This window comes from Acomys minous, assembly GCF_964271855.1.
Source record: "Acomys minous genome assembly, chromosome: 12".
NCBI classification, from domain to species: domain Eukaryota; kingdom Metazoa; phylum Chordata; class Mammalia; order Rodentia; family Muridae; genus Acomys; species Acomys minous.
The window spans coordinates 96,319,558-96,346,179 of record NC_140493.1 but is presented as its reverse complement, the minus strand read 5'-3'; the positions used below and the strand labels follow the sequence as shown (position 1 = coordinate 96,346,179).

Sequence of the window (26,622 nt, the reverse complement as noted above, 5' to 3'; positions counted from 1 at the left end):
GTCCATCTGGTTTCCTGAGCTGCATCTCTTAACTCCTCTGGGGGCGGTCCTGTATCTTCAGTTCATAAAATGTGCTCCGTAAACCAAGAGCATCGGTGGCCAGGAGTTTGCAGACATCTTGAGACCCACCACAGTAACACAGAAGCAGAATCTCTTCTTTAGCAAGAAGCCCAGAAGGTTCTGGAACATCTGAACATTTTAGCAGCTCGTTCCAACTACTGCTCCACCGCAAGGCCTGACCCCTGGCTCATAAGCTGTCAGAGTCCCTTTCAGGACCCCACTGTAACCTCCCAAGGCTGAGCTTGAGACCTTGTGCTCAGTGCAGAATCCATGTGTGTGTGCATGTGTGTGCCTGCATGGAATGCTTGTAACAGGAGGACAGATAATAGTTGAGGACAGTGTAAGCGGTCATTTTGTGGGTGCAGCAATAGGAAGCAGAGGTTAGTGCAGGATGTTTCTTGAGGGGACTCTGTGTCATCCCTGGGCCAGATGACACACAAATCAAGTTTCCCAGCTGAGGATCTGTCCCTATACGGCGCCAGCTGTGGACATATCTCCTCTGTACCTGACATCTCATGCCCTAACAAGTTCCATTCCTCAGGCTGCCTTCTGAGGACCCTGTGGCGGTTTGAGTGAGAAGGACCCCTAAAGGCTCATGTATTTACAGATTTGGTCCCCATTTGGTGGAACCGGTCAGGAAGGATTAGGAGGTGTGGCCGTGTTGGAAGAGGTGTGTCACTTGGGGCAGGCTTTAAGGTTTCAAAAGCCCATGCCACCCTTAGTTTTCTCGCTGCCTATGGGTTGTGTTTCAAGGTGTGCGCTCTCAGGCACTGCTCCTGCGCTGTGCCTGCCTCCCTGCTGCCATGCTCCCAGATGTCACAGTCATGGACTTGAGTCATGCACCCCAAATTAAAGGCTTTCTTTTGTCAGTTGCCTGGGTCATGGCGCAATAGTAAAATAGCTAAGACAGACCCTTTGCTTACGGGCCCGCTCCCCCCCCTTGTACTTGATTCGGGCTTATCCCAGGCTCACAGCTGAGCAACCTGCTCAACATGGGCACTCTGGCTCTGTGACATTGTATGAGTTACCCCCCCCCCCACCGCCCCACTCTCCAGGCCTCAATTTCTCACTTTTGCTTCATTTGCAGGTTCCCTGGAGGGCAGGGGCAGCATCTGTTAAAAATGTCAGTTTCCTGGGTGAACCGGAAGTGCAGGCGAGCAGCTTCCAAAATGGAAAAAAAAAAAATGACTGAGACAGTTTACTGCCTGAACAGTCACCTGCTGTGTGTAGTTTGTTTTATTCGTGTGTAATAAAATAAATATATATGTTTTTAAAAATGTCTGTTCCCGGGACTGGGGATATAGCTCTGTGGGAAAAGTGCTTGCTATGCGAGCACAAGGACTGGGGTTTAAATCTCCACATAAAGGCCGAGTAGGGGCCTGGGGAGTTGGCTCAGTTGTTAAGAGCGCTAGCTTCTCTCCAGGAAGACTGGGGTTCAATCCCCACCATCCACATGGGGAATCACAACCATCTATAACTCCAGTTTCAGGGTTTTCTGACACCCTCTTTTGCCTTTTCGGGCACTAAGGCACACACACAGTATACAGACACACACGAGGGCAAAACACCCATACGCATAAAATAAAAAATAAATTTGACAGTCGAGCGGGTGTGGTGGTCCATCCGCTGTCGCAGTGCTTGGTGGGTAGAAGATTGGGTCACTGAGGCAAGCTGCCTAACTAGAGTGGCTCTGAATCGCGGAGTTTCGGGTTCAGCGAGAGACCGTGCCTCGGAGATTGATCCCATGAAGATGCCCTCTGGTGTCCACGCAGGCACAAACACGTGCATACGCACACGTATCCGCACACGTGTGAACAGGAATATGCAAATATGCACACGCATGCATACCACACAAACACACACACGTAAAAATGCCCATTCTCAGCCTGTCCTTGGACAGTTGGACCTTACAGCTATTGGCTGGGGTTCTGCAGGCGGTGTGTGAACAAGTCCTCTGGGTGAGATTAAGCAGGTCTGAAAGTCTCAGGATGGGATGGAAGGCCTCCAAGTTGCCCTTCTAACTCAGACCTTTCGGATGATGGAATTTCCAGGGTCCTCTGGCCCAGTCTTTCTTCTTGGCTCCTAAGGCCCAGGGACCTGGCAGCCTGGGGAGGTTTTGTTTCCAACATGTTGCTTTCTGCTCATTTGTTCTGCCAGCTGGACCCCACCCTCCTTAGATGGGGTAAAGAGGACTGAGCACATATGCATGCACCTGCTAAGCATCATCTGTAGAAGATTCTTTGTGGTGAAGCTGCCTGTAAAAACCAACGATGGAGTAAAGACTGGCCCGCTAAGTTATGGCACACCTGGACAGTGGGTATCATGCAAAAAGTAAAGAGGGTGTAGATGCTCACTCTACATGGACCGATCTCTGGGCTACATGGCCACACGAAGAAGCTGGTGCCAAGTAGTCTGTGTAACAGGTAAAGTCTGAGTAAGGCCAAGAACACTGTGCAGAGACACATTGACTCGTACATGCAGAACACGTGAGATCTTGGCTAGGGAAAGCCACGGGGAGGGGCGCTTCTCACCGTATTCCCATTTGTACCTTTTAAAATTTGCGTTCTGTGTAAGCAACAGCTGCTCAAAACCACTGATGCTGTGCAAAGCATCTCTGGGGCTCTTCCAAACTGCATCATCGCCCCAACTTCCAGCCTTCTATGCTGGACCTGGATGTCACTCTTAGGCGTCAGTACAGTTCCAGATACTGTCTGGCTGGCCTGCATCCCAGCCCTGTCCCACACCCAGTGCAAGCAGCCAAAGATGAATGTGAGAGGAAGGGAGAGAGGGAAGGAGGGAGGGAGAGGAAGGGAGGAAGGAAGGAGGAGGAACTAGGCCTCCAACACCAGCTTCTGGAAAGTTCCCAGGTCCCTGCCTGCCATGCGGCAGGCAGCTGGCTTGAGCTGGTGGCCCCTCGGGATGGTGGCCTATTCTCACCTCTTCGTTGAGAATCTCCTGGCACTCGGAGTAATTCACGCGGGCTGCCCAGCTGCCGTTGGCCAGACACTCCCGGTAGCCATTATCTGGGGAAAGAAGAAAATTCGCAGTAAAAGAGACGCCTTGTCTGTCCGTGCATCTAAGCCAGCACAGGGCCTGCTGGCTGGGAGCCCTGGAATAAAACTGGGAGAGGGGGACTTCCTGACTACCCTATACCCTACATCTTTCCACCTCCTGTACCACAGAGGGCTACATCTGTGCCCTATAAGCTGCCTGCAGGCCCTTGGCTCTGTTAGCCCAGGCTGGCACTATCACGTACTTCCCTCATCCCCGGGGACTGCCTGCTCACTGACTCTCTCCAGTGGTAGACTTCGCGGTTGCTACTCTTCCAAGATATTCTTGTTTGGGGTCCTACATACCAGAGAACGACAGATCCTATGACTTGAGATACACCGAGCAGCTGGAAGTGGTGGCATACACCTTAAATCCTGGCACTCAGAAGACAGAGGCAGGCAGATCTCTGTGAGTTCCAGGCCGAACAGGGCTACATAGTGAGACTGTCTTAAATATCTCTATCTATCTATCTATCTATCTATCTATCTATCTATCTATCTATCATCTATCTATCATCTATCTATCTATCTATCTATCTATCTATCTATCTATCTACGGCTGGGCAGTATCTGGTGGACCAACGTGTAGTGCCTGCTCAGATGGATGGTTTAAAATGATGGGGTCTCTGTGTGCAGTTCTCACATTAGAGTATCTCACGTGGTTCGGACCTCACAGGAGGTCCCAATGCTATCGTTTCTCCACAGCAAGCCTTATGTAGGAGGCTCCACAGGGTAGAAAAAGACGGAGGGCAGGGGTATGATGGGGGTGACACCAAGTGGTTCTCAGGTGGCAGGAGCTCATGACTTAGGCCTGCTGCTGCTGCTCTGGGCCTGGGATGTGACACTGGAAATGATGACAGAGTGGCTACAAAAGATGGCGGGAATCCAGTGACTGTCAGACTGGACGGCAGCTAGAACCTCTCAGCTCCTAAGGAGGCTTGGAGGGGCTTCAGGGCTGCTCTACTTAGCGTTAGGGCCTTGGGAGGGACAGGTTACCCAAAGGGCCCCTTTCACTCACTCGCTGCATAGCGCCCCCTTGGGAAATCCATCAGGGAGTCTCTGCATTCTCTTCTCCCTGCCTGCAATGTCTTCCTACCTTACCCACACCCTCTCTGGCATCAGTATGGTAAACCACTCTTCCTTGTAATCCTGGCTCTCACTCCAGGCAGCATTCAATGGGTATAAAAGAATCTATACCCTGAGTCATCTCTGCTGGAGTCTCTCTCTTACTATAGTCAGCTACAGAGCAGACTGTACCACTGGCCCACACACAGGCTGGGAGAGGTCAGAGGAAGCTGCCAGAGTCTCAGTTCCCAGGGGCTTGAAGCCCTATGGGGACCAAAGGCATAGTTCAGCTGTGGCTGAGCAGTTAGAGTGGAGATGCTCCAGTTGATCCCTGAGGACCATCATCAGCCTAGGAGCTGCCTCCTTGGCAGCATCAGGACCAGAGGTAGATGTAGAGTCGGGGGCCAGGGGAATTAAAGCTGGTCTGGCTTTCCAAGCTGAGAGGCTGGTAGCCTCTTCTCTAACCTGAGATGCTGCTCTGGCTGCAGCTAGCTGATGGGGAAAATTATCTTTATGGATTTTCCTAGCTCTGTTTGGCCTCACTGTGAGCAGATCTGCGTCCTGGGCAAAGCTATGAGCTGGACAGGGTCGGCAATGAGGCCACAGGCTCTCTACTGCTGTTAAATAAGAGCTGATCCCCAGGGAACTCACAGCGAGGATGTTCTGGGATTCGGCGGGGCTGGGAGACCAAGAACAAGGGTATTGATTACAGTACCCTGTATGGGTAGGATGTGCCTGGCACCAGCCAGAGGCTGCTTAGAACGTCAGCAGAGAAGGGGCCACTTATGGCAGAGATGGATGGGGAGAGCATAAGGCAGAGAAAGGCAGCCCAAAGCAGGGTTCAGAACAGGGCCCCTCGAACCACAGAGTCTGGGTTCAAATGCTGGCACAACCCTTACAATCTGTGTGACCTCGGGCGAATCACTTGGTCACTCAGCTTCCCTGTCTCGAGACAGAGCCATCTTGAAGGCACTCTGGCCTCTTTGGCTTAGTATTTTTAGTTAGCAGTTGGAGCTGTACCGGGGCATATGGTGTCAGTCCTATGTTTATTATTGTTGTCTCTGAGCTGTATTTATATAACCTTACATAATAGAACATATCACTCGTCTCTATCCAAAGGAGGCGCAGGTGAAGATTTTCTAAGAGTCTTTTTTGTTCGACAGCTTTCCTTACCCACCTCCATCTAGGGTAGGGTGCCTGGAGGCAGTCGGCAGGATGGACCATTGGAAGCAGCGGGCTTTGACCCAGAGGGACAAACTGACCCTGAAGGAAAACAAGCCTGGCACACAGGGGTTTTTGTTGCCAGGGAGGAGCCAACCTCCTTGTCTAATTGCTGAGCTGAGCAGTCCTCCTAGAGGACCATGGGAAAATGGATATTTTTGGAAATGTTTCCCATCCCTTTGAAGATCTGATGCCGCAGGAGGGAGGACGGTGAGGAGCAGCCTAGAAGTCCTAGCAACACCTCATCAGTAAATGAGTTAATTAGAAGCTAATGATCAGGAGCAGCTCTGCCTCCTCCTGATGCCACCGTGGGCGCGCTCCCATCGGCTGGCGCCAGGGCCACCTGCGTGGGGAGTCTCTGGCTATCCATGATGGAAAACTAACCCGTGGGATATCTCACCCCACCCCCCATCCATCCTGCAGGTCGAGAAACAAAGGCCCAGAGATGGCCCAAAGCCAGGGACTCTTGAATTATGGGCAGACAGAGGTGGGCCTATCTAGAGTGCAAGGGGCCTGGCTTCCATTGAAGGCAGGGCCCACATCTGCCATAGCATTAAAGCTGGAATAGCACTTACTGGAATGTATCCAGTAAACCTTAGTAATTCCGAATTGTGGGTGCCCCGTGGAGAATGGCTGGGGCTGGCTGCAAAAGTGGGCAGGGCTGTAACCACAGACAGCCTGGCATATCCTGCTCAGGAATACAGGCAATAAGGAGGCACAGAAAAGTAGGCTACCAGTGGGATGTAGCAGGGTCAGACTGGGTACTAGAGCCTAGACTGGAGTGCCGGAGACTGGGCAGTAGGCAGGGAGGGAGATGAGGGGTGTTTTAGAGGTGACCAAACTGGCCCTGCGCTGCAGTGGAGGGAGAAAGACCTCCTGGGGAGCTTGGCTGTGCGATCCCAAGCTGCCACTCTCCTGGTGTGTATGCAGAGCAGAGGGCAGGCTCTAGACCCCCTGAGTCCTGACCCTGCCTTCGGGCTTTGTGGCCATGGTTAGGTTGTCAGCCAATCTGTGCCTCAGTTTTCCTCTTTACAAAACGCGCACTGCGAAACTGGAAGCTGGCTGACCGTGCACCACAAAGTCTCCTCTTTGACCGCTGTCCTCTATTTCTCCTTACCCGGCCTTTCCTCCTTAGACCCCTTACCCAGTCTAGTGTTTCTTCTCTTTCTCTCATGACCTTCCCGTGGCCACTTTCTCAAGCCCCTCTGGCTGTGGTCCTAATTGTATCTCTTTTACCATGTAGTAAAGGAAGGATGGGGAGGAGGAAAGGTTTGGGGGTTCCAGTGGGAAGAGGTTACCAGCCTTCTAATCCCCGGATGAGCAAGGCAGAGGCCACACAAGGGACATTGTGCTGAGGTCACCCGGTGAGTCTTGACATGGGTCACCTGGAATCTGGTCACTTTTAGCCCCTGCTTGGAGCTTGGGGGATCACCCATCCACACACTCAGGACTCACACAGGGGCTCCTAGCCCCAGGGACCCAGACTGTAATCTCTTTTCGTGTGGCCCAGGGCCCCTGGCCTCCATCTGTTTTTCCCTTGATAGCAGGGACCTGAGTCATTGGCAGGAGAAAGCAAATTAATTCTGAGGGTGGCAGATGCTGTAGCAAGGAGCTGCAAAGCCCTGCATGAAGGCTGGGCTCTCCGGGGAGCAAGCTGTTTACATGGGGCTCCAGTATCTGCCCAGCCCATGGGTCAGTCCTGCCCCACCCCCCATCACACCCGTGGGCCTGGGATACTTGAATACAAGTCACTCTCCATCGTGGACCGATCTTGCACTCTGGGTGCCCCATCGCCACGGAACTTCCTTGCCCTATCAGGACAATTACTGACCTATCTCGGGAGTGGCTGAGGCACAGCGGGACTAACCAGAAGCTTGCCAACTACAGAGGAAAGTACCCGGTTAGACCTGCCTGGTCCAGCTTCACCCACTACCAGCTGGTGCCTATGGGCAAGTTTCTTAACTTCTCAGAGTCCCGGTGCCTTGGTTACATATCAGGTGCTTCCCTCTGTAAGAGTCAGCAGGAGCAAGCAGAGGGCACAGCTGTCAGATTTTGTTTTTCCCCTTCCACGTCCAAACTGCAACCACTTGGCCCCCAGCAGTCCACCCTCTTCCTGCCTCCTTACTTGTGGTGTTGTAGCGGACACCGTAGAAAAAGGCAGGGCAGGGCCGAACCACCAACTGCCCTGCAGGGCTCCTGGGCCAGCAGGTGCCAATGAGATCCACGGAGGCATTGCACTGCAGGCCTAGGGACAGAGACAGCTGGTGAGAAAAAGTGAGGTTCTGCTAAGTCCCCAGGCAGACAGAAATCCCTCTAGAGTTCTGCACATCCTCGGCCCCACTAAAGACAGGGAAAGCGATAGCCCCGGTGCAGAAATGAACTCAAGCCTATAAAGAAGGTGAATTTGCCGCTACTGCACTGGGGGAGACTGTGGGTTCCAGAGCAGAAAAAAAGAGCTAAAGTCCTGGCCGGCTTCCGAACTCTGGCTCTGTTGTTGAAGATGCTTTCCTCACAGGGTGCTCACGCATTCACTCAGCACTGTGGAGGTTAAATGCACTGTCAGGTGTCCTGGGAAGGAAACGCCTTAACCCATCACTTGCCTCTCTTTCCTTCCTTTAACATTTCCGAGATACACTTCTGCTAAGACCCGAGGCGCAGAAGGATCTCTGGGGGGGGGTGGGGGGGGGGGAGAGACCTAGCTGCAGCTAGCGCAGCATTTCACGTTGAGGCCAGTTAGAGCAGCGAGGCTCCGCCTGGAGGAATCTCCTGGTGGGGACACCCTCCCACCATATCTCTGGTTTTAAAGACTCTAATAAGAGCTCTGACTGCGCACAGCTCATTCAGGGACTGAGGGACCCACATGATGGTGGGCGAGGCAGAACGGCAAATGTCTCTACGGTGTTCCTTTAGATAACCTAAAATCTACTCTAGTCTTTCACCACCTGCGCATGCGAACAATAACTCCCTGCTTTACAGATAAGGGACACTGAAGGGCGGTAACGCACAGGGGTCGACACCAAGAGGCAGGGTGGATTTTGAACCCTGGGCTTCTGAGGCTAGCCAGGCGCTTCCACCGCCACACAGAGGTCCCTGGCCGGCAGCTGCCTTTTTGCAGCATCTGGCTGGTGCTCCTCTCAGCGCCATGTTCTTACGCCTGTCCCCGACGCTCACAGAAAGCCGCTGAAGTGACTTCGGGGATAGAGCGACCTTTATATTGAAAGCCCAGAAAAATCCTGGAGCATGAACGTCTGTGAATGGCTGCAAGACTGGAGAAGAGAGGTGGAAAGAATGAGGGTAGGCAACAAAGGCACCAGCATCTTTGAGAGAGCAGCAATGAGATCCTATGGGTGGGGCAGTGCCGGAGAGGGCGGGGTCAAGGGGATAGGGGCCAATCAGGAGCGGCTGCCCGGTTCCACGGCTGCACTTAGCTGCCCACCTGGCTCTAGGTTTTCAGCCCACCCCTAGGAGCTCCGCGGAGCAGCAGAGATGAAAGGAAGAAGGACAGCGACCCAGAAGTGGAGAGCAGGGAGCAGGCAGGGCCTCAGAGAGCGCTGCCCAGTGCACCTCCCGAACCAAGACTGCCTCCCGGGGGGCCCCAAGCTGTCCAGTAACATGTACAGCCTGATCAGCGTTTGCAGCTCACTCTGTGGACCCCACGCCTGGGGAAGAGAGCAGAGTCCCTGGAGACAGCAGATAGATAAGACGTGGGAGGGAGGGGACCAGACGAATGTTACCAGGCACTGTGAAGGGTGCTTGGCCATCCACCTAACCACTCTGAGGAGAGGAAAAGACAAAAGCCGGAGAAAAAGCAGGCCAAGTTTGGAGTGTGTGAGGGAGACTGGGATAAAAAGGAAAAAGGATGCACTAAGGATAAAGACGGGAAGGACAGGGGAAATGCCTTGAGCAGGAAGTGCAGAGACCGATTTCAGAGCATAGGAACTGTCATGTCCTGGCGAGATGCACCCAAGAATCTTAAGTCTAGGCTGCTGAAACTTGAATTATTTTATTTTTTTAATTTTATGTTCACTTTGCATCCTGACCGTAGCTCCCTCCCTCTCCTATCTTCCAGTCCCACCCTTCCACCCTCAGCAACCTATCCCCCTCCCCTTCTCCTCAGAAAAGGAGAGCCCCACCCCCATCCACCCCAGCACATCAAGTCACATCAGGACTGAGCTCATCCTCATCAGCTGAGGCCAGGCCAGGCAGCCCCGTAAGGGCGAAGTGATGGAAAGGCAGGCAACAAAGTCCATGTCATAGATAGCATCCATCCAACTTACTGGGGACCCACATGAAGATCAAGCTGCCCATCGGTTACATGTGTAGGGGGCCTAGGTCCAGCCCATGCGTGCTTTTTGTACTTTATTTAAATATTCCCCCTTCTCTCTCTCCCTCTCTCTCTCTCTCTCTCTCTCTCTCTCTCTCTCTCTCTCTCTCCCTCCCTCCCTCCCTCTCTCCGTGTGTGTGTGTGTGTGTGTGTGTGTGTGTGTGTGTGTGTGTGAGAAAGGGGCGGGGTGCGTGGTGTATATGTGACTCTGAACACTCTTGGTTTTTGTACTCAATACCTAGTAGAGGTCCTGGTACATAGTAGGTACTGAAACTATAGGGTACATGCAAGCTCAGTATGTGCAGTGAAAACTTCAGGGGTGACACTGCGTCTCCAAGTAACTGAGGACACCGGGTATGCTAGATCTCTTAGTGACCGTGTAATGTATTAAATCAGGTCCAGCTGGCTCAGCTCTTGTGGCCTGTGTGTGGTAACTGTGTGTGCCCAGCCGACTTAGTCAACCTCTCTGAGTCTAAGGTTGCTTTATTTTATTTTATTTTAAAGCAGCAACAAAAGTCCTCCCTGCCTCTATTGTGATGGCTGAGTGAGGCTGAGCCCAACACAGCCGACATTCACACACACTGGCTATTGTTACTGTTGTCACTAGCACCTTAAAGGACAGGGATGGGGGCTGGTGACCCCAGGTCCCCCTGAGCTCTGATTCCACTTGTCTGCCATGTTATCACTCGGAAATTCTATTACGTCCTGGCATAGTCACACTCATGCTGTAATTTTATAAGAAGCCAAGTCTGTAACCTGTCATATGATGGGAGCCTTGGCCACGGGAACCTGGCCCCCACCCCCTGCTTCTGGCACGAAACCTGTGCAAGGCCCCCCCGCCAAAGGTTCCATCACAGTGCCAGCCACTCCGGCCAGACGTCCATCCATCTGTCCTGGGCCCTCCGCCCCACCCTCACCATCTGTCTCTGCCAATGCCCATCGGTCTGGGTTGGTCTCAGCATCCGATGACAAATGGCCATTTCGGAGATGGTTGTGGAGGGTGATGGATTGCACCCTACGGAGCCAGGCGGGCTGGGGTGGGGGTGGGGCATCCAGTACAAATCACGGAGAGGCGAACACCATCCATCACAGCCCGGCTGCCTCCAAGGACAGGTGACACCTGTGTGGCTCCGGGGTGTCACTTCTCCTGAACACAAGCAAGTTAATGGAGCCTGGCCTGGGCTGGGGTGGAGAGGGAGATGGGGACCTTTCCTCCAGGCATCCTCCCTCCCTCCCTGCCCTTCTTGGCTGCAACCGCCAACAGGCTGAGAACAAGGCTCTCTTTCCCTGCTCAATTCAGCCAGTGGCAGTGGGTGGTCTATTGCCGGGCTGGCCAGTGCCTCTCTCACCCTGGTGAGTCCTACTGCCAAACTAGCTAGTGGCATTTCCACATTAATTGTTCTATCTCTAGGCTCACTTAAAAACCCCCTCTCTCGGGAAGGCTTCTTGGATTTGCCCTACACCTCTGCCTAGCTTCCCTGGCACCTCCATTGTAACAGGCAGGCAACTGGTAGCACGGACTTTCTCTTTCTCTTCTTCCTAGCTATACAGTTTTTTTTAAGGCCCACATGGTCATACCCAGTAACTATCTGCACTCTACAGTCTGAGAAACTCAGTGTGCTTAACCCCATGCCCCCTCCCTCCATCAGTTTGAGGAAAGCAAGATGTCTAGGGCCCTAATGTTCCTGTGGGCACCAGTCCTTAGCCTCACAGTTGGGGAGGTGAGGCAGCCTAACTAGGAGTCAGTACAGGACCCAACTGGTTACGACAGGTTCAGCACTGCCTTCCTTCCCTCTACCTCTGTGAGGGGACAGCGGGCCACGTGGCCACTGTCCTCAGTTGCAGAAGCTTCCTCTCCCATAAGGCTCAGCTTTAGACGTGAATTCCTCCTGCCTCCACTGACTGCTCTCCTGCACTCTGACCCTCAGCACTGAGGACCTGGGTTAGGCTGCGAAACCCTCTCAGCTCCTCTGGAGACTTACTCGGGACCTGAGGTATAGGAGCTGTTCGACTGCTGATTGGAGAAGGTGAAGATGAGTCCCCACTGCATCCTTCCTGGCAGCTGCCATCCCCGGGCCATGTCCAGAGTGACAAGAGACGTGGCCTTGGGGTCCAGAAGACCTAGATTTGGGTCCAGACCCTGCTATTACTGACCATGACATCCTGGAAAATGTATGAAACGTGTTCATGCCTCAGTTTTCCCATATGGACAGAGATCAGGTTTTTAGCTCTTGGGGGATGAAATAACCATACAGAAGCCTTTTGTCAATGGCTAAGCCATAGGCCTTGGTGATATTTGCATTTATCTAGCATTTTCTATGGAGAAGGTATGAGGCACCTCAAGGGAGCCAGGTTGCCTTTGCAACTCAGGCTCTTAATTAGTGTTTCCACGTGCCTCGGTTGCCTTAGGTGTCAAACGGGGATGAGAGTATCTCGAAGCCCTTGTGCCGACAGCACGCAGCCTTACACTCCAGCACGTTTAGCAACAGCGACAGCCTTTGACCTTTTGCCAATATCTCCAACTCACAGCCCAGCAGCAAGGCCTGGAGGGCCCTCCCTCCCCTGTTGTCCATGAGGTGGTGACCATGTGGCACACTGGCTGTGTCTCTTGTGCCTACAGGCAAGGCTGCTGGCTAACCCCAGTCTCCCTTTTTCACTCACTGACTCCGGTTCCAGATCTCCCTCCGTACAGGTCTCTCCAGGGGAGAAGACCCTGTGAGAACCTGGCATCCCGGGGAGGTGAGGGGCAGGATGACTTACCGGAGGCATTGCTGGTCAGCGAGAGGCTCTCACAGCGCTGAGCCTGGAGGGAGGCCGAGATGGGGTTCAGTCCCAGAAGGAGAAAGGCCTGTGGGCATAAGGGGGCACAGGGCACTGTTAGGAGGCTTAGAAGTCCAATCTGATGATCCTTGCTCCCTGCGTCTCTGTCCAGCATCTAGCCCTTTCCCAGTCTCCTGGTCCCCTCCCGAATGTTTGAAATGGCCTGGCTCATGGAGGGCTGGGAATGAGGGCTGGGGTTTGCCTCTGGCTGCTGGAGAAGAAGGCATCTCCGCTGCATGGGTCACAAACACGTCCAACCATGTACACACATTCGCATACAACCTACTTCCCCTTCCTCGGCCTGTGGTTTAATGAGCTCCTCCTGGGCCCTCGTCCCTGGCCTGGCCTATTATCAGTTATTGCGAACTGTGCCCCATCTGTCAAGTTGTTGTACTGTGACATCCATGGTGGCTTAATTCTCCCTGGGGCCAGGCTGGATATCTGGATATGGCTACTGGGAAACTGAGGCACTGAAGAGATGATTGTGTCTGGGAAGATGGTCCGTATTCCAGGGAAGGCCTTTGTCCTTTAACACCCCTCCCCCGTGTCACTCTGCAGGATCACAGCCCCATAGCGGCATGGGCTCCATGATCCAAAGGCTGTCTCCTCTCAAATGGTCAACCCCTCCCCGCCCAACCATGATGACACCTTTCTTAGGTCAGAGTCTGGATGGGTGGGCTGCGTGACCCCTCTGGGCCTCAGTGTCCTCGCTCTTAAGCAAATGCACCCCTCCCCTGTGCCTGTGAACACGTACTGTGGTTGCTATTGGCAACTAAGTTAAATGAATGATGCCGTGTTGCGGGTATACAGTATGTGCTCGCTGAGGACATACGGGCTGATTTGAACTCAGTGGTTGTTGCCTGGTCCGAGCACTGAGGCAGAGACAGGGGTTGGAGTGGGTCCATTGTGAAAGGGGAGTGGGGGGATCCAGAAGCACGTGGGCATGGGGGAGGGGCCCAACCACGTCATGCATCCTTTCCTCCCCTGGGGTCCTAACCACAGTGAGAGAAGAACCCTCAGGTTGGATGGCAACCCGGAAGTGCTCCCCACAGGGCCCTGTCCCACTCTGTTCCCCTCTTTGGAAGCTCTAGGATTGAGAGGCTTATCAACAAGGATCAGTACTAGTTTGGTAGTCTCTCTCTCTCTCTCTCTCTCTCTCTCTCTCTCTCTCTCCCCCCCCCCCCGCCGGTGTGTGTGTGTGTGTGTGTGTGTGTGTGTGTGTGTGTGTGTATGTGTGTGTGTGTCCACTTGTCCATCTGTCCCTCCTCAGAAGCCAGTTTTCTATGTCCACCTGGTAGGAACAACCCCTGTCTACTCCCATCCCAGCCGTCCCCCAGCCTCAGCAGTACTCACGCGCCTTCCCCCTTCTCTCAGATGTTGATGACAAAGGCAGGCTCTGGCGCCTTCTTTCCCACCATGCATTTGTATCCCCAAGGAGAACCTGGACCTACCCTCTATAAGAACCACCCCTAATGCTGATGACTTACACAGCCACATTGCCTCCTAGGTGTCTGCCCACATCCTCAGTGGGCTTGAACTAATTGATTCCCTCACTTCAACCACCCTCCCTCCATCTCACCCTAGGGCTCTCTCTGCTCTTACTGACACCTGCTTACGACTCCTCAGTAGTCCCCAGACCTGCCATCCTGTGCAGCTACAGGGGACATTCTGCCACCAGCCCTGGGGACGGTGAACTCACTCCTGGGCGTTGGCCCAGTGATTAGAGAAAAAAAAATCCATTCGGTTGCCTTAGTCCCAAGCACCTTCCCACACTTTATTAATCAGTAATTAAGCTTCGTGGTCTCCAGGGAGGTGAGGAAATATCATTAGCCTCATTTTCCAAGTGCAAAGGCAGCAGTGGAGAGGAAAGGACGCCACGGGCTAGCTGGTGGCTCTTGACAGCTAAGCAGAGGGCGGTGCCCCCATGACAAAGCTACACAGCTCACTCAGAATCAGTACGGACCCAGGCTCTGTACTCTTCCTAGAGATGGGTGATTGCTACTGAGGCTAGAGGTCCCTGCTAGAAAATCCTGCACCCCTTCATTTCCTAGCATCCATCCTCCCATCCATCCATCCATCCATCCATCCATCCATCCATCCCTCTCATTTCAGCCACAGGCAAATTAAAGACACTGCAAACCCTGTTGGACAATATCATCCCACTGTCTGACACCTACCCTTATCAATCTGATAAAAACACGCTTCCATCTTTCAGCCTTGAAGACACGTCATGCCCCAGTCCCATCCATCTACTTACCCCATGCTGTCTCCTGTTCTGGTACACCTTTGCCCACACAGTCTACGTTCCTTCTAGCCCTGTCCAGCATCTGGTGACTCAGCTATCCTTAGGGTCAAAACCCCTCCTTAGCCCCCCCCCTCGAAAGCAAAGTGACTCAGTATATGCATCCAGTGTGCCCTTAGTACACCCCCGTGCCCTGCATATGTCAGGGATGTTCCCAGTAGAGGCCTTGGGGGGTAGTCCAGAGTGTGTGAAAGCCAGCTCATTACTGTACACACTCAACCCAGCTCTAATTAGACGAGAAATGCAAGGACCGGAAGCTCTTATTCACACATCTTAATATCCTGGAGTTCATTAGAGCAGATATCCAGATCTGTTGGGGGGCGGGGGGAAGCCAACCAAATGCCATAGGGCAAAGGGCTCAGCTGACCGTGAACCCTGTTGCTTGTCTGTCTTAGATGCGCTAGGTCAGAGAGCTGTTTTCCCACCCACAGAGGCTGCATTATGCAAAGGCAAATACTTCTTAAAATTCCTAAGCTGGTCTTTCCTCTCCCAAAAGGTCAGCTCTGTGGCGGAATCTTTACCCTGCTTCCCCCTCCTCCTGCTCTACGGAGGTTTATAAAATCTTCCGGCTAATTCTGAAATCATACTTCCATAAAAGGTCCAGTGTCTGCCTATGTATTCCCTCCTGCAGATCCCTCCACGGTCACCTCTGCTTTCTCCCTCCGTCAGGAGAAGAAAGCTCTGCTGGCGGCCAAAATCTCCTACAACGTTCCAGGCTGGTGCCTGTCTTCCTCTTAACGGAGATTTATTTGTTTGCTTGGACACAGGCTCTCTGTGCAGCCAAGGCTAGCCCCAAACTCCGAATCCTCCTGCTTCAGTCTCCCAAGCAAGGATTAGAGGTGTGTGCCGTCGTGCCCAGCTAAAACTGGGACTTTTTAACCTGGGGTCCGCAAACACACTGAGGGTGGTGGGCAGTGTGAACACCCTGTAATTAAATTCGGAAAAGCTTCTTTTTCTCAGGAAGGTTCATCACTTCCTCTACTTCTCAGCAAGTTCCAGATCTCCACAAATTGCGATCTTCTTAAAGCAGACCAAAGTCCGCTTACCCTGAGGACCACCACTCTCTTAGTGTCTTCCCCGGGGCTCTCTCCTCCTTCCGATCTTAGCACCAGACACTGGCTGTCTTTTCACAACTTTTTAATTTTTTATGATGTGTGTGTGTGTGTGTGTGTGTGTGTGTGTGTGTGTGTGTGTGTGTGTCATGCCCATGAGTGTGCAGGACACAAATGTGGAATTCGGAGGAAGACGTCAGACGTTGTCCTCTCTCTCTCTCTTTCTCTCTCGGCCTTGTTTCTCGGAGACAGGGTCTTTCAGTAATTGAGAAGCACACGGTTACGCTGGCTGGCCATGAGTTCCCCAGGGACTGTCCCCTAATGCTGGGGTTACAAGCATGTGTAGTCACATGCAGCAGTTTATCTAGGTACTTGGGGTCCAAACCCAGGTCTTCATGCTGTGCAACAGGCAAGCTCTCTTACCCACTGAGCCATCTCCCCAGGCCGGCAGAACTTGTTTTTGAAGAAGAAAAACAAAAACACGTTTTCTGTATCTCATGAAACTATCCATTTTCTAGCTGGTAGAAAAACTAAAGTCTGTTAAGAAGCTGGCAGTCCATTCAGTTCACTGACTGGCAAATGCCCTGGCTCTGTATCCCAGCCTGTCAGCCCCAGACCCCGAACAAAACCTCTGTCTTACTGTTTAATCCCTACAAGCCTTGAAGGTCTAGTCTGAGAAAGACAAGGGCTCTCTGCCACCCAAAAGAGGGTGCCTGCCTTCAAGTAGCTGCCCTGTCAGGCCCTGGTGAGCACAGGGCACCCATAGTGGGAGAAGGAACGGCATCAGAGAGAAGCAAGAAAAATGGCACGGAAGTTTCTGGAAGGCTAGTGGGAGGGCTGACCCTGACAGCTGCCTGCTCCAGCTTCAACACCCCCCGCCCCCCCCAGGCCAGTACAATCTAAGCTGTCACCCCAGTTCCCAGTGTGACTTTGGCATAAAGGTTAATCACACCCAGAAAATGCTTATTAAAGACCATAAATAGCCGCTTTACTGAAGCTCCATTTGGTCTTTGAGGCACAAAGTGCAATTTTCTTTGATGGGACAATTCCACGATTAACCTTTTGGGGAGGGACCTGAGGAGCCACAGGAGGGAGGGGGAGGTGGCCTTGGAGGCAGCTAGGGCCACCCCCACCTCCTCAAAGTTCTTGATGAAGAGTGGGAGCTGCCTTCCTTTCCAAAAGCATCCTGGGAGATGAGCCCTGGGGTAGCATGGCCTCCTCACAGCACTGAGCCCTGTTCACTCATCCTCTGCCCTACTATTGAGCTCAGGATGCAGATCCTATTGGGTGACTGAGTGAGTCACCTGGCCCTTGACAAGCAACGACCTTTTCTGTGAAGCAAGGATAACAAAATTGGGAGGTGGAAATGCTTCTAGACCAGGAGGCCAGCAGAGTCATACTGACCATTGGTCCCTCTGGGCCACAGAATCCTCCTTAGCTCTCCTGGGCAGGCCTGGGGTAACATGCATGGGGGTGCTCCTGTTGGCACCTGCCCCACGCCCCGACTACCTCGGTCGCATTCTGTCCTCTCTGTAAGCGTGCCTCTGGGAAGGGGTTTTTCAGCCTAAGAGAATGGTGTTTTGTTATTTACTTTGCTTGTTTTGCAAGCCCCTGCTAGGCTCGGATTCTATGTTCATGGAGCCCAGAGCTCAGAACCTGATTTTTTAGAAAAGCAAAGGAATTCAGAGGCAGAGAGCACCAGAACAACATCACACACACACACACACACACACACACACACACACACACACACACACGTTCGCGCACGAACAACTACAGAAATGTAAACACATATGGACAGACACATGCACACACACATGAACACACACAGATGGGAATATATGCATACACACATATGAATGTACACACACAGAATTCAGAGGCAGAGAGGACCAGTACAACGTCTCACACACATGTGCGTGCATGCACGCACGCGCACACACACACATGTACATGTGTACACAAACACACACATACATCTAAGCACATATGGACATACACACACAATTCAAAGACAGAGAGGAACACTGCGCACATGCGCGTGCACACACACACACACACACACACACACACACACACACACACACATAAAGACAAAGAATGTAACTGAGTACAGGGAGAAGGGGGCTCCATAGTGTGAGTAGGGCTTCTGGAGGGAAGTGAGCCTGTGAGGGGGTACAGTCGGGAAGAGAATCATTCTAGGAGTGGGGATGCCCAAGCTGCCAGAGGCGGGCAATTCAGACGCTAAGCTGAGATGGAGCCAGGGGGCCAGAAGAGTCAACACAGATTTCTGGGCAGTAGACAACTGAAGGAAAACTGAGGCCTGAAGGGAAACTGAAAGCTGGAGCCTTCTGATACGTGAGGCAGGTTCCATAGGTCATTGATAGAACTGAGCTCAGGAGAACATGAGGACCCTGACTCCCCAGTGAGGTCAAGATCACAGTCCTGCCTTCGCTTGCTTTTGACAATTCATATTCTGTCTGTCAGTCTGTCAGTCTGTCTCTGCACGCGCATGTGCGTGTGTGATAATGTAGGAAGGTGTGGACATGTTCACATGGGTGTGTGTGCTTGTGTATGCTCACGTGGAAGTTAGAGGTCAACGTTAATATCTTTTCAGCATTCAAGAGGCAGAGGAAGGCGGATCGCTGTGAGTTCCAGGCCAGCCTGGTCTACAAAGCAAGTTCAGGACAGCCAGGGCTACACAGAGAGACCCTGTCTCGGAAAACAAAACAAAACAAAACAAACAAAATCTTTCTCCACTACTTTCACACTATTTTTTGAGATCCTACTTGGTCTGGAGCTCACTGGTTAAATAGGCTGGCAGTGCAGTGAGCCCCAAGGATCTGCTCGGCTCCACCTCCCAGTGCTGGCATGGCTAGGGCGCATGGCCACCCCAGGCTTACTTACATGGATGCTGGACATCTGAACTCAGGTCCTTACGTTTACGCAGCAAGTGCTTTGCTCACTGAGCCGTTGTCTCTCCTGCCCTCCTCCCACTGTTCTGAGCGCTTTGATCTGTACTCTGTTTAGGAAGGGCCTGGCTCAGGCAAGGCCAAGGGGAACAAGCCAAGATGTGAAAGAATGAACACAGGGCTCACAAAGTACTATTCCCTTACCCTAGCCGACTTCCCAGGTGCTCTGAAATGCTGGCATCTGGCTTGCAGAAACGGGACACGTGCAATCAACTCCTCAAGCTCCGTCTCTGCTGCCACAGGTAAGTGTGCAGTTGTGAGCTAACTGAACACGGATGGAGGCAGCTCTCTGGACTCCATGGGCTCACAAGTGTTGTGCAGCAAGGCCAGTGTTGGTGAGGACTGCCAGCTAGCCACCAGCCCACCTGATACCCGAAGGGGACCTTGACCCGAAGGTGCTCCAAAGATGATTCAGGACAACACCAGACTAAGGACAGAGGGCAGCAGTGTCACGTGTCCTCTCTCAGCCCTTCCTGCCTTGCCCCATGTAGGCCTCTGTCCCTCACCCTGGCCCAGGCCAGCCAGGTCCTCAACAATCTCTGTTGATAGTCACAACCCGGTCTCATCTCAAGGCAAAGAGCCTATTTCCCCCCAGAGTGGGTGAGCAGTGAAAGATTGTTCCAGGAAGACAAGAAATAATGTATTGTTGCATTTAATTAGCTTAAATTGCTGTTGTACAGAGAAGAAAAAAAAAAACGGAAGGGGAAAATCTCCTGCCTACACTCAAGGGGGTGCACGCCTGGGTGTTCCCCACCTCCAGACTGTCTTCCTGGGTCCTGGGCTCCCCTGAGCCCTCCCGTCTCCTTGCTCCTGCCTCATTTCTCTGCCTCCCCTAATGGAGGCCTCATGGTGGGGCTGCCATGAAGGGATGCCGTGGTAGGTTGTGCCCCACCCCAGCTTCTCTCACTGTGCAGTGAGGTTTACACATGGCCTTGGAGGGCACCCAAATATGTCTGCCGGGGCTATAAGCTCTTGGGGTAGGGTCTGTGGCTATTATGATACCTTCAATGAATTGCCAGACATGTGAAATGGATGAATGAATGAATGAACAAATGAATGAACAAAACAGATTGACTTTCTCTTTCTACCCCTTGGTCCAAAGGGTCCTATGATAATTTCCACAATGACTTTCAACCCTTCTTCTTCCTCCCTCCCTCCTTTCTTCCCTTCCTCCCTCCTTCCTTCCTTTACTTCTTTTTCTCCCTTTGGTTTTCTGGGACAAGATCTAACTCTAGACTAGGAACTCACTATGTATCCTAGCCTGGCCTTGAACTCATGACAACCCTCCTTCCTCAGTCTCCTCATGCTGGGGTTACAGGATCGCTGTGGCCAGCTCCACTTTGACTTTTTGAGACCTTCTGACTTCTCCTGTCCTTTTCTTGCTCTGTCTTTCTGCACAGCATCCCGCCTTGGACTCCAGAGAGCCGAGCTCAAGAAAGGCTCGCTGAGACCTGTTCTGGGACAGCGGACCAGTAGCTGCCCAACCCCTCCCAGCCTCAGTTTCCACAAGTGTGCAATGAGCAAGACATTTGTTCCCGACATTCCTCTCCAGGTAGGAATATGCTCTGGCTCCAAGACTCTCAGGAAAGCCCAAATTTAACCTCTGACTCTGGGGTCTGACCACTCTACAGTGGAACATCTTACTTACCAGGCTCGCTTGTGTCACCTTGAGAAAACCACTGAATTTCTCCCAGCTCCTTTTTCACCCTGTCTGTAAATGGGATGAATTGGAATGAAGCATCTATGCCCACTCAGCTCTTACAGAATAACAAAGGAGGGGCCAAGTGCCTGGGCAGCTTTGCAGCAATGGGCTTTCTCTCTGCTAGGTGCTTCTTCCCTGGCTCAGTCATCCCTACAGAAGTGCCCCTGCCTGGTCTCCTGCCCATCACTCTCCATTACCAGTTCTGTTTCCAGGAGCCGTGGCCACCTACAAAAGTGAGGTAAGTGTCACCTCGGTGGGCATTAGCTGGGCTTGATAATGAGGGTGCATGGAGTGGTACCCATTTCCACTCCCCAGGATGATGGCTAATTTCCGTGTTAGGTCTGACTGGATTAAGAAATACAAAGAAGATCTGGAGAGATGGCTCAGAGGTTAAGAGCACTGACTGCTCTTCCAGAGGTCCTGAGTTCAGTTCCCAGCAACCATATGGAGGCTCACCACCATCTATAATGTGATCTGGTGCCCTCTGCTGGCCTGAATGTGTATGTGCAGGAAGAATGCTGTGTGCATAATAAATAACTGTACATAATAAGTAAATAAATAAGGAGGAGGAGGAAGAGGAGGGGGAGGAAGGAGGGGAATGGGAATACAATGACAATGTCTAGCCTACAGAGCAAGTCCCAGGACAGCCAGACCTCTTGCACAGAGAAACTCTGTCTCAAAAAAACCAACTGTCCCTACCCCCAAAAAGGAAGAAGCACATCTTTGGATGTTGCTGTAAGAGAATTTCCAGAGAGATGTTAAATCTTAATCATTGGGGAGGGAAAACACACTCTGAATGTGGGTGGCATCCTCCCATGACCTGAAGTCTGACAGTTAATGAAGGGGGGAGGGGAAAGGTCTGACTGTTGGCAAGCCCCCTTCTCTGCTTCTTGGTTAGGGCTGTGGTCCACGGTGCTTGTGCCATTGTGCTTTCTCCTCTGTGATGGGTTGCCTTCCCCTGAGCCCTGAGCCAAAACAAGCCCTTCCTCCTCCAGTTGTTGTCGTCACCAGTTATTTGGTCACATTAAGAAGAAAAGAAACAAATACACCCGTTCCGAATCTGCCCGTCCCGCACTCACTGCCCTAAGTACATGTCTTAGCTAGGGGTTCTAATGTGTTTCTATCCATGACCAAAATCAACTAGGAGAAGAAAGGGTTTCATCTCATCTTATATCTGTGCATCATTCGGGGAAGGCAGGGCAGGAACTCAAGCAGGGGCCATGGAGGAATGATGCTTTTACTGGCTTGTTCCTCACGGCCTGCTCAGCCTGCTTTCTTTTACAGCTCAGCCTCAGTGGCTGGAGCCTTGGGCCCTTACCTATCAGTCATTATCAAGACAATTTGCCTATAGGCCAATTTTTTAAATTAATTAATTAATTTATTATATATACATTGCTCTGCCTGCATTACATTTGCAGGCCAGAAGAGGGCGCCAGATCACATCATAGATGGTTGTGAACCACCCTGTGGTTGCTGGGAATTGAACTCAAGACCTCTGGAAGAGCAGTAGTGCTCTTAACCTCTGAGCCATCTCTCCAGCCCCCTTTAGGCCAATCTTACAGAGGCATTTTCTCCATTAAGATTCCCCCTTCCAGAAATCTCTTAACTGGGTGTCACATTGACAATTAGCTAGCCAGGACAGTATGACCCACACTCTCTGATACCCCCCCCTCCCCCCAGGGATGTCTTTGTCCAATGTGGGCCTCTGGCCGCCCTTCCTGCTTTATTCTCTCCTGCTTTCACTGAAGACTTGCCCATGAACAGACTCAGAAGTTTCTCACTCTGCTGGTTTGAATAGAAGTGGCCCCCACAGGCTCATTGACGGGGGGGGGGGGGGGGGGGGAATTAGGAGGTGTGGCCTTGTTGGAGGAAGTGCGTCACTGGGGGTGGGCTTCGGGATTAGAAGGCTCATGGAATCTCAACCCATCCCAAGTTGCGGCCCTTATCACCTCTCCACTGTGTAGAGACAGAGAGAATCTTGCTCATGGCTTTGCCCTAGCAACACAGCCTGTTCTCCAGCCCCTTCCATAAGCCTGAGGCATCCAAGTGGGTCTCATTGCCCTCTACACCTCTAGGTCATGGCTAGAGGGGCAAGTGTGCTGTAGTAAGAATGCGGAAGTAAAGGGTGGGAGGCATGAGTTGGGTAGAACTTAGTGTGCTTTTCCACAGATGCAGGAAGCCTGGCCTGGGCTCTGAGCCTGTTCCTAGATCCAGGGGAACTGGAAGCAGTGAGCTGTGTATGATCCTTGAATGCTGAGAAATTTCCCTCAAGGAGGCGGAAGTCAGATGCCAGGTGTCAGGACAGCTGTGGAGGCATCAGGCCTGCAGGTGAAATGCCCCCTCCGTCACCCCCCCCCCCACCCTCCACCCCTCCGGCCGCCGCCCTGGGGGCTCTTGATCAGCTGCACTGAGACAAGTGTAAAGAGAGACGGCTCCACACAGGGCTAGAAGCATGTCCTTGGAGGAGAAGCATTACAGAAGCCATTTGAGGAGGCTGGGGAGGAAGGAGACCGTTTGGCAGCCAGCAAGTGGGTCTATTACAGAAAAGTCTAGAGCTTTTGCAACTGGATGTTTTGGGTAAGCAGCTGCCTGCCAAGGCCACTTGGGAGCATGAGCTAGCTGCTGCTGGACCAAGGCCCACTGAGCAGAAGTTAGGAATAATCACGGGACAGGCATCGGCCTTATCCTATGTCTCTCAACCCGTAAATGTGAGTTAGGCAAACCCAGATCTTTCCAGGTGATGCTTGGCAGCAACTGGCAGAAAGAGTGATGGTTGGCACTTAGCGGCCAGAGGTGCTAAACATCCAAGTGTCCATGGCAGTCCCCACAGCAAAGAACTACTGTCCCAGGCTCAGGGGTTACTTGTATGACAAAGTACTCATCTGGTCTCCAGGACCCCCAGATAGATGCTGGATGTGGTGCACGCGTGCAATCTCCGTACTGGGGAGGTGGAGTCATTCATATCCCCAAGGACTGATGGCCAGCCAGGGTAGCCTAATTGGTGAGTCCAGAGTCTGTCTCCAAGGAGGTGGATGGTGTTCCCAAAGGTAACACTTAAGGTTATCTTCTGGCTTCCATATGCACATGTACACACACACACACACACACACACACACACACACACACACACACACACCAAACAAACAGGACTGCTATCACCAAATGCCAGTAATAGTGGCCTTGGCCAGCCCTATTCTGAAGGCACTCACCTGTCTGCTCATTGGGAGGAGGAAGAGAGACAATGGAGGTCCTTGGGAAAAAGGAAATCATACAAGCAACAAGCCTTCCACATCCAAGGAAAAGCCGTAGGTGCTCTCTGCCTATCAAAGGCAGTGGCCTCAAGTTGAGATCAGAGGACTGGTGGCAAGGATCCTACCTGGCCACTTGGCCCCACCCAGCCAGCTCCTCCCGAGTGGTATGTGGCAGAAGGCCAGAAAGACGAGGGAGGACCAATTCGTGGCATGGCTAATGCTCAGGGGCAGTCAGCGCAGGGCCAGCTCCTGGCAGAACAGGGTCCTGGATGTGGGAGTTAGTCTCTATTTATCTAGACTGAGTGTCAGCTGAGTGACAGAACCAGCACAAGGCTGAGTGCTGGTAGCTTTAAATGAGTCCACTAGGAAAGGGAAAGCATCTTTGGCCTCTCCGGGGGCACTGGGACCCACTGACTGTGTTTTGACTTCCTCTTACCCCAGTGACAAGACACAGATTGATGAATGTCTTAGTTAGGGTTTCTGTTGCTAAAAAGAAGAAGAAGATGGAGAAGGAGAAGGAGAAGGAGAAGGAGGAGGAGGAGGAGGAGGAGGAGGAGAAGAAGAAGAAGAAGAAGAAGAAGAAGGAAGAAGAAGAAGAAGAAGAAGAAGAAGAAGAAGAAGAAGAAGAAGAAGAAGAAGAAGAAGGCAGCGTACGTAGGAAGGAGCATGACACCAGCCCTCTCCTGCCAGAAGAATCCATAAGGTTTCCTGCTAGGCTCCACACCACAGCCTCTGCTACCGGAGACGCTGCTCTCTTACTCGGGTCCCTACAGCGGGGCTGAACAGGTGTGAAGGGCATGTGCGATTATTCTGGCAACTGAGGGTGGGGACTGCAGCCCCCAGATGTATCTCAGAGCAACGATACTTGAAGGGTGCTCAGGACCTGTTTGGGCAAGCTTGCCAAGTGCAAACGGTTCAATACCAGTCCACAGTGTGAGGAGAGCACACATCCAGAGCGACTATTTAGAAACTTGGATGGGAATTTGTCCTTGTTGCGACACCCAAGCAAGTTGTCAATAAACTCATCTCCTTGAACTAGGTCTAGACTAATGCCAGTGTTGTCAGGCTGGCAAGGTGAATCACGGGGTGCCGCCAGGACCACATGCCGGTCTGCAGAGCACTGGAAAATCCCCATTGGTCTTTCTCCCCTCTAGCTAGCTAGAGGACAGAGCTCCAGCTGGTTCGATATGGAAGGCCTCTTGGAGACAGTTTGGGTGACTGCCGAGCTCAGCATGGAGAGGAGAGACAGGAAGATGACTGACACCCTCGATAGCAGCAGGTCCCCCTCTTTGAGCTGCAGTGGGTGCAGGCTGCTCACTGCACAAGTAGTTCTTACTTTAATCCCCATCGCTGTCCAGGTAAATTGGGTACAGAAGCCCAGAGAGATGGTGTGGCTTCCCAAAGGTCATCCAATCAGGAAGTGACAGAGTTGACTTTAACCCCAGGATGCATACACTTTTAGCATTGGGGATAGTGCCCCTTCCTCGGGACCCTCTGCTGCTCAGGGCACACATTAGCCCTGCCAATCCTGGCCTGGCTCTTATAGCCTGGCGGCGGCATTCATATCAGACCATGAGGACCCAGCTATCTACAGAGAAAGGACCCAAGGCTGTTCCGCTGCCACCCACAGGGAGCTAGGGAATTGTGACCTGCACTCAGGACAAGACCATTTTAAAGGAGGTAGGAACGGCCCTGTTGTGAGCCGCTTCTGCCCTCCCTAGCCACTAGAAGGAGCGGAACACCTCTGATTCCATCTTGGGGAACAGAAGTGTCCTAGTCCTGCTCTGTGATACCCCAGTTTCAAAGAAGATTTATGTTCTTTTATGTCCTCAGCCTGGGCCCTGACCTCCCCTTGGTGGTATTTCCCTACAAGCTCTCAAGACGCAGATGCATCTGTCTGCGTGTGGACCAAACCCCCACCCCGACCCCAGCACATGCCAGGGGACACAGGCCAGGGCTGGAACCCCGAGTGTTGTTGTTGTTGTTACTGTTGTTTTGTTTTGTTTTTTAAATTTATTTATTATGTATATAGTGCTGTGCTCTGCCTGCATGTACACCTGCACGCCAGAAGAGGGCACCGAGTCACATTATAGATGGTTGTGAGCCACCATATCGTTTCTGGGACTTGAACTCAGGACCTCTGGAAGAACCCCTGAGCCATCTCTCCAGTCCCCGGAACCCAGAGTGCTACCGAACACTCAGCATTAGGATACATGCTATCTTGGTCAAAAGGACCAGAGTAGACACGCATGCTGTCATCCTTCCTATGCCTGCTCAGACCTCATGTTCATGTACAAACTCCTTCTCCTCCCCTTTATCCAGTGACGTCTCTCTCTACCAGACTGTCTGTCTTGAAGACTGCCTCCTGTATCATAACAACACTGCTCTCCTTGAGCAGGCTATGGGCAAGGCTGGTCCCTCAGTACAGGAGCATCTGGTCCTAGAAGGACCACGCCCTACGTGTAGTCTTTCTCAATCCTTTCCCACTGGCCAAAGACCCTCCTGTCTCTGCTGTTGCTTGGGCCTCCGTCTTTCTCCCATCTCTCTGCCCACCAGCAAGGTCCTCCTAGTCGAAGGGAGACACTGAGCAAGAAAAGGCTTTCCGGTGACCACTGAGCCCTACCCAAGAGGGCTGGGAAAGCAAGAGATGTCAAAGGAGAGGACTATGTCTGCCCTCTGTCAGATGACACTCTTGTCCTTGTTGCATCCAGCTCCTGTCCTGGCCGTTTACCTGGGCAGACTGTCTTTCAGGTCTCTGGTTCTGGACACTTGCCAAGGACCTTGGCCAATAAGCTGTTCTCGT

The 26,622-nt window shown here is 52.4% G+C and overlaps 1 protein-coding gene across 1 annotated transcript in view; it reads right to left on the bottom strand.

The window, feature by feature from the left end:
- The window catches only part of CRHR1 (corticotropin releasing hormone receptor 1), a 45,230-nt gene that overhangs the window by 11,627 nt on the left and 6,981 nt on the right, over positions 1-26,622 (bottom strand). The window contains exons 2-4 of the mRNA XM_084750074.1: positions 12,481-12,568; positions 7,522-7,641; positions 2,998-3,083 (exon numbers count right to left, since the gene is read on the bottom strand). Of these exons, the coding sequence (XP_084606200.1) occupies positions 2,998-3,083; positions 7,522-7,641; positions 12,481-12,568 (294 nt within the window). The remainder of the gene's footprint in view (positions 1-2,997; positions 3,084-7,521; positions 7,642-12,480; positions 12,569-26,622) is intronic.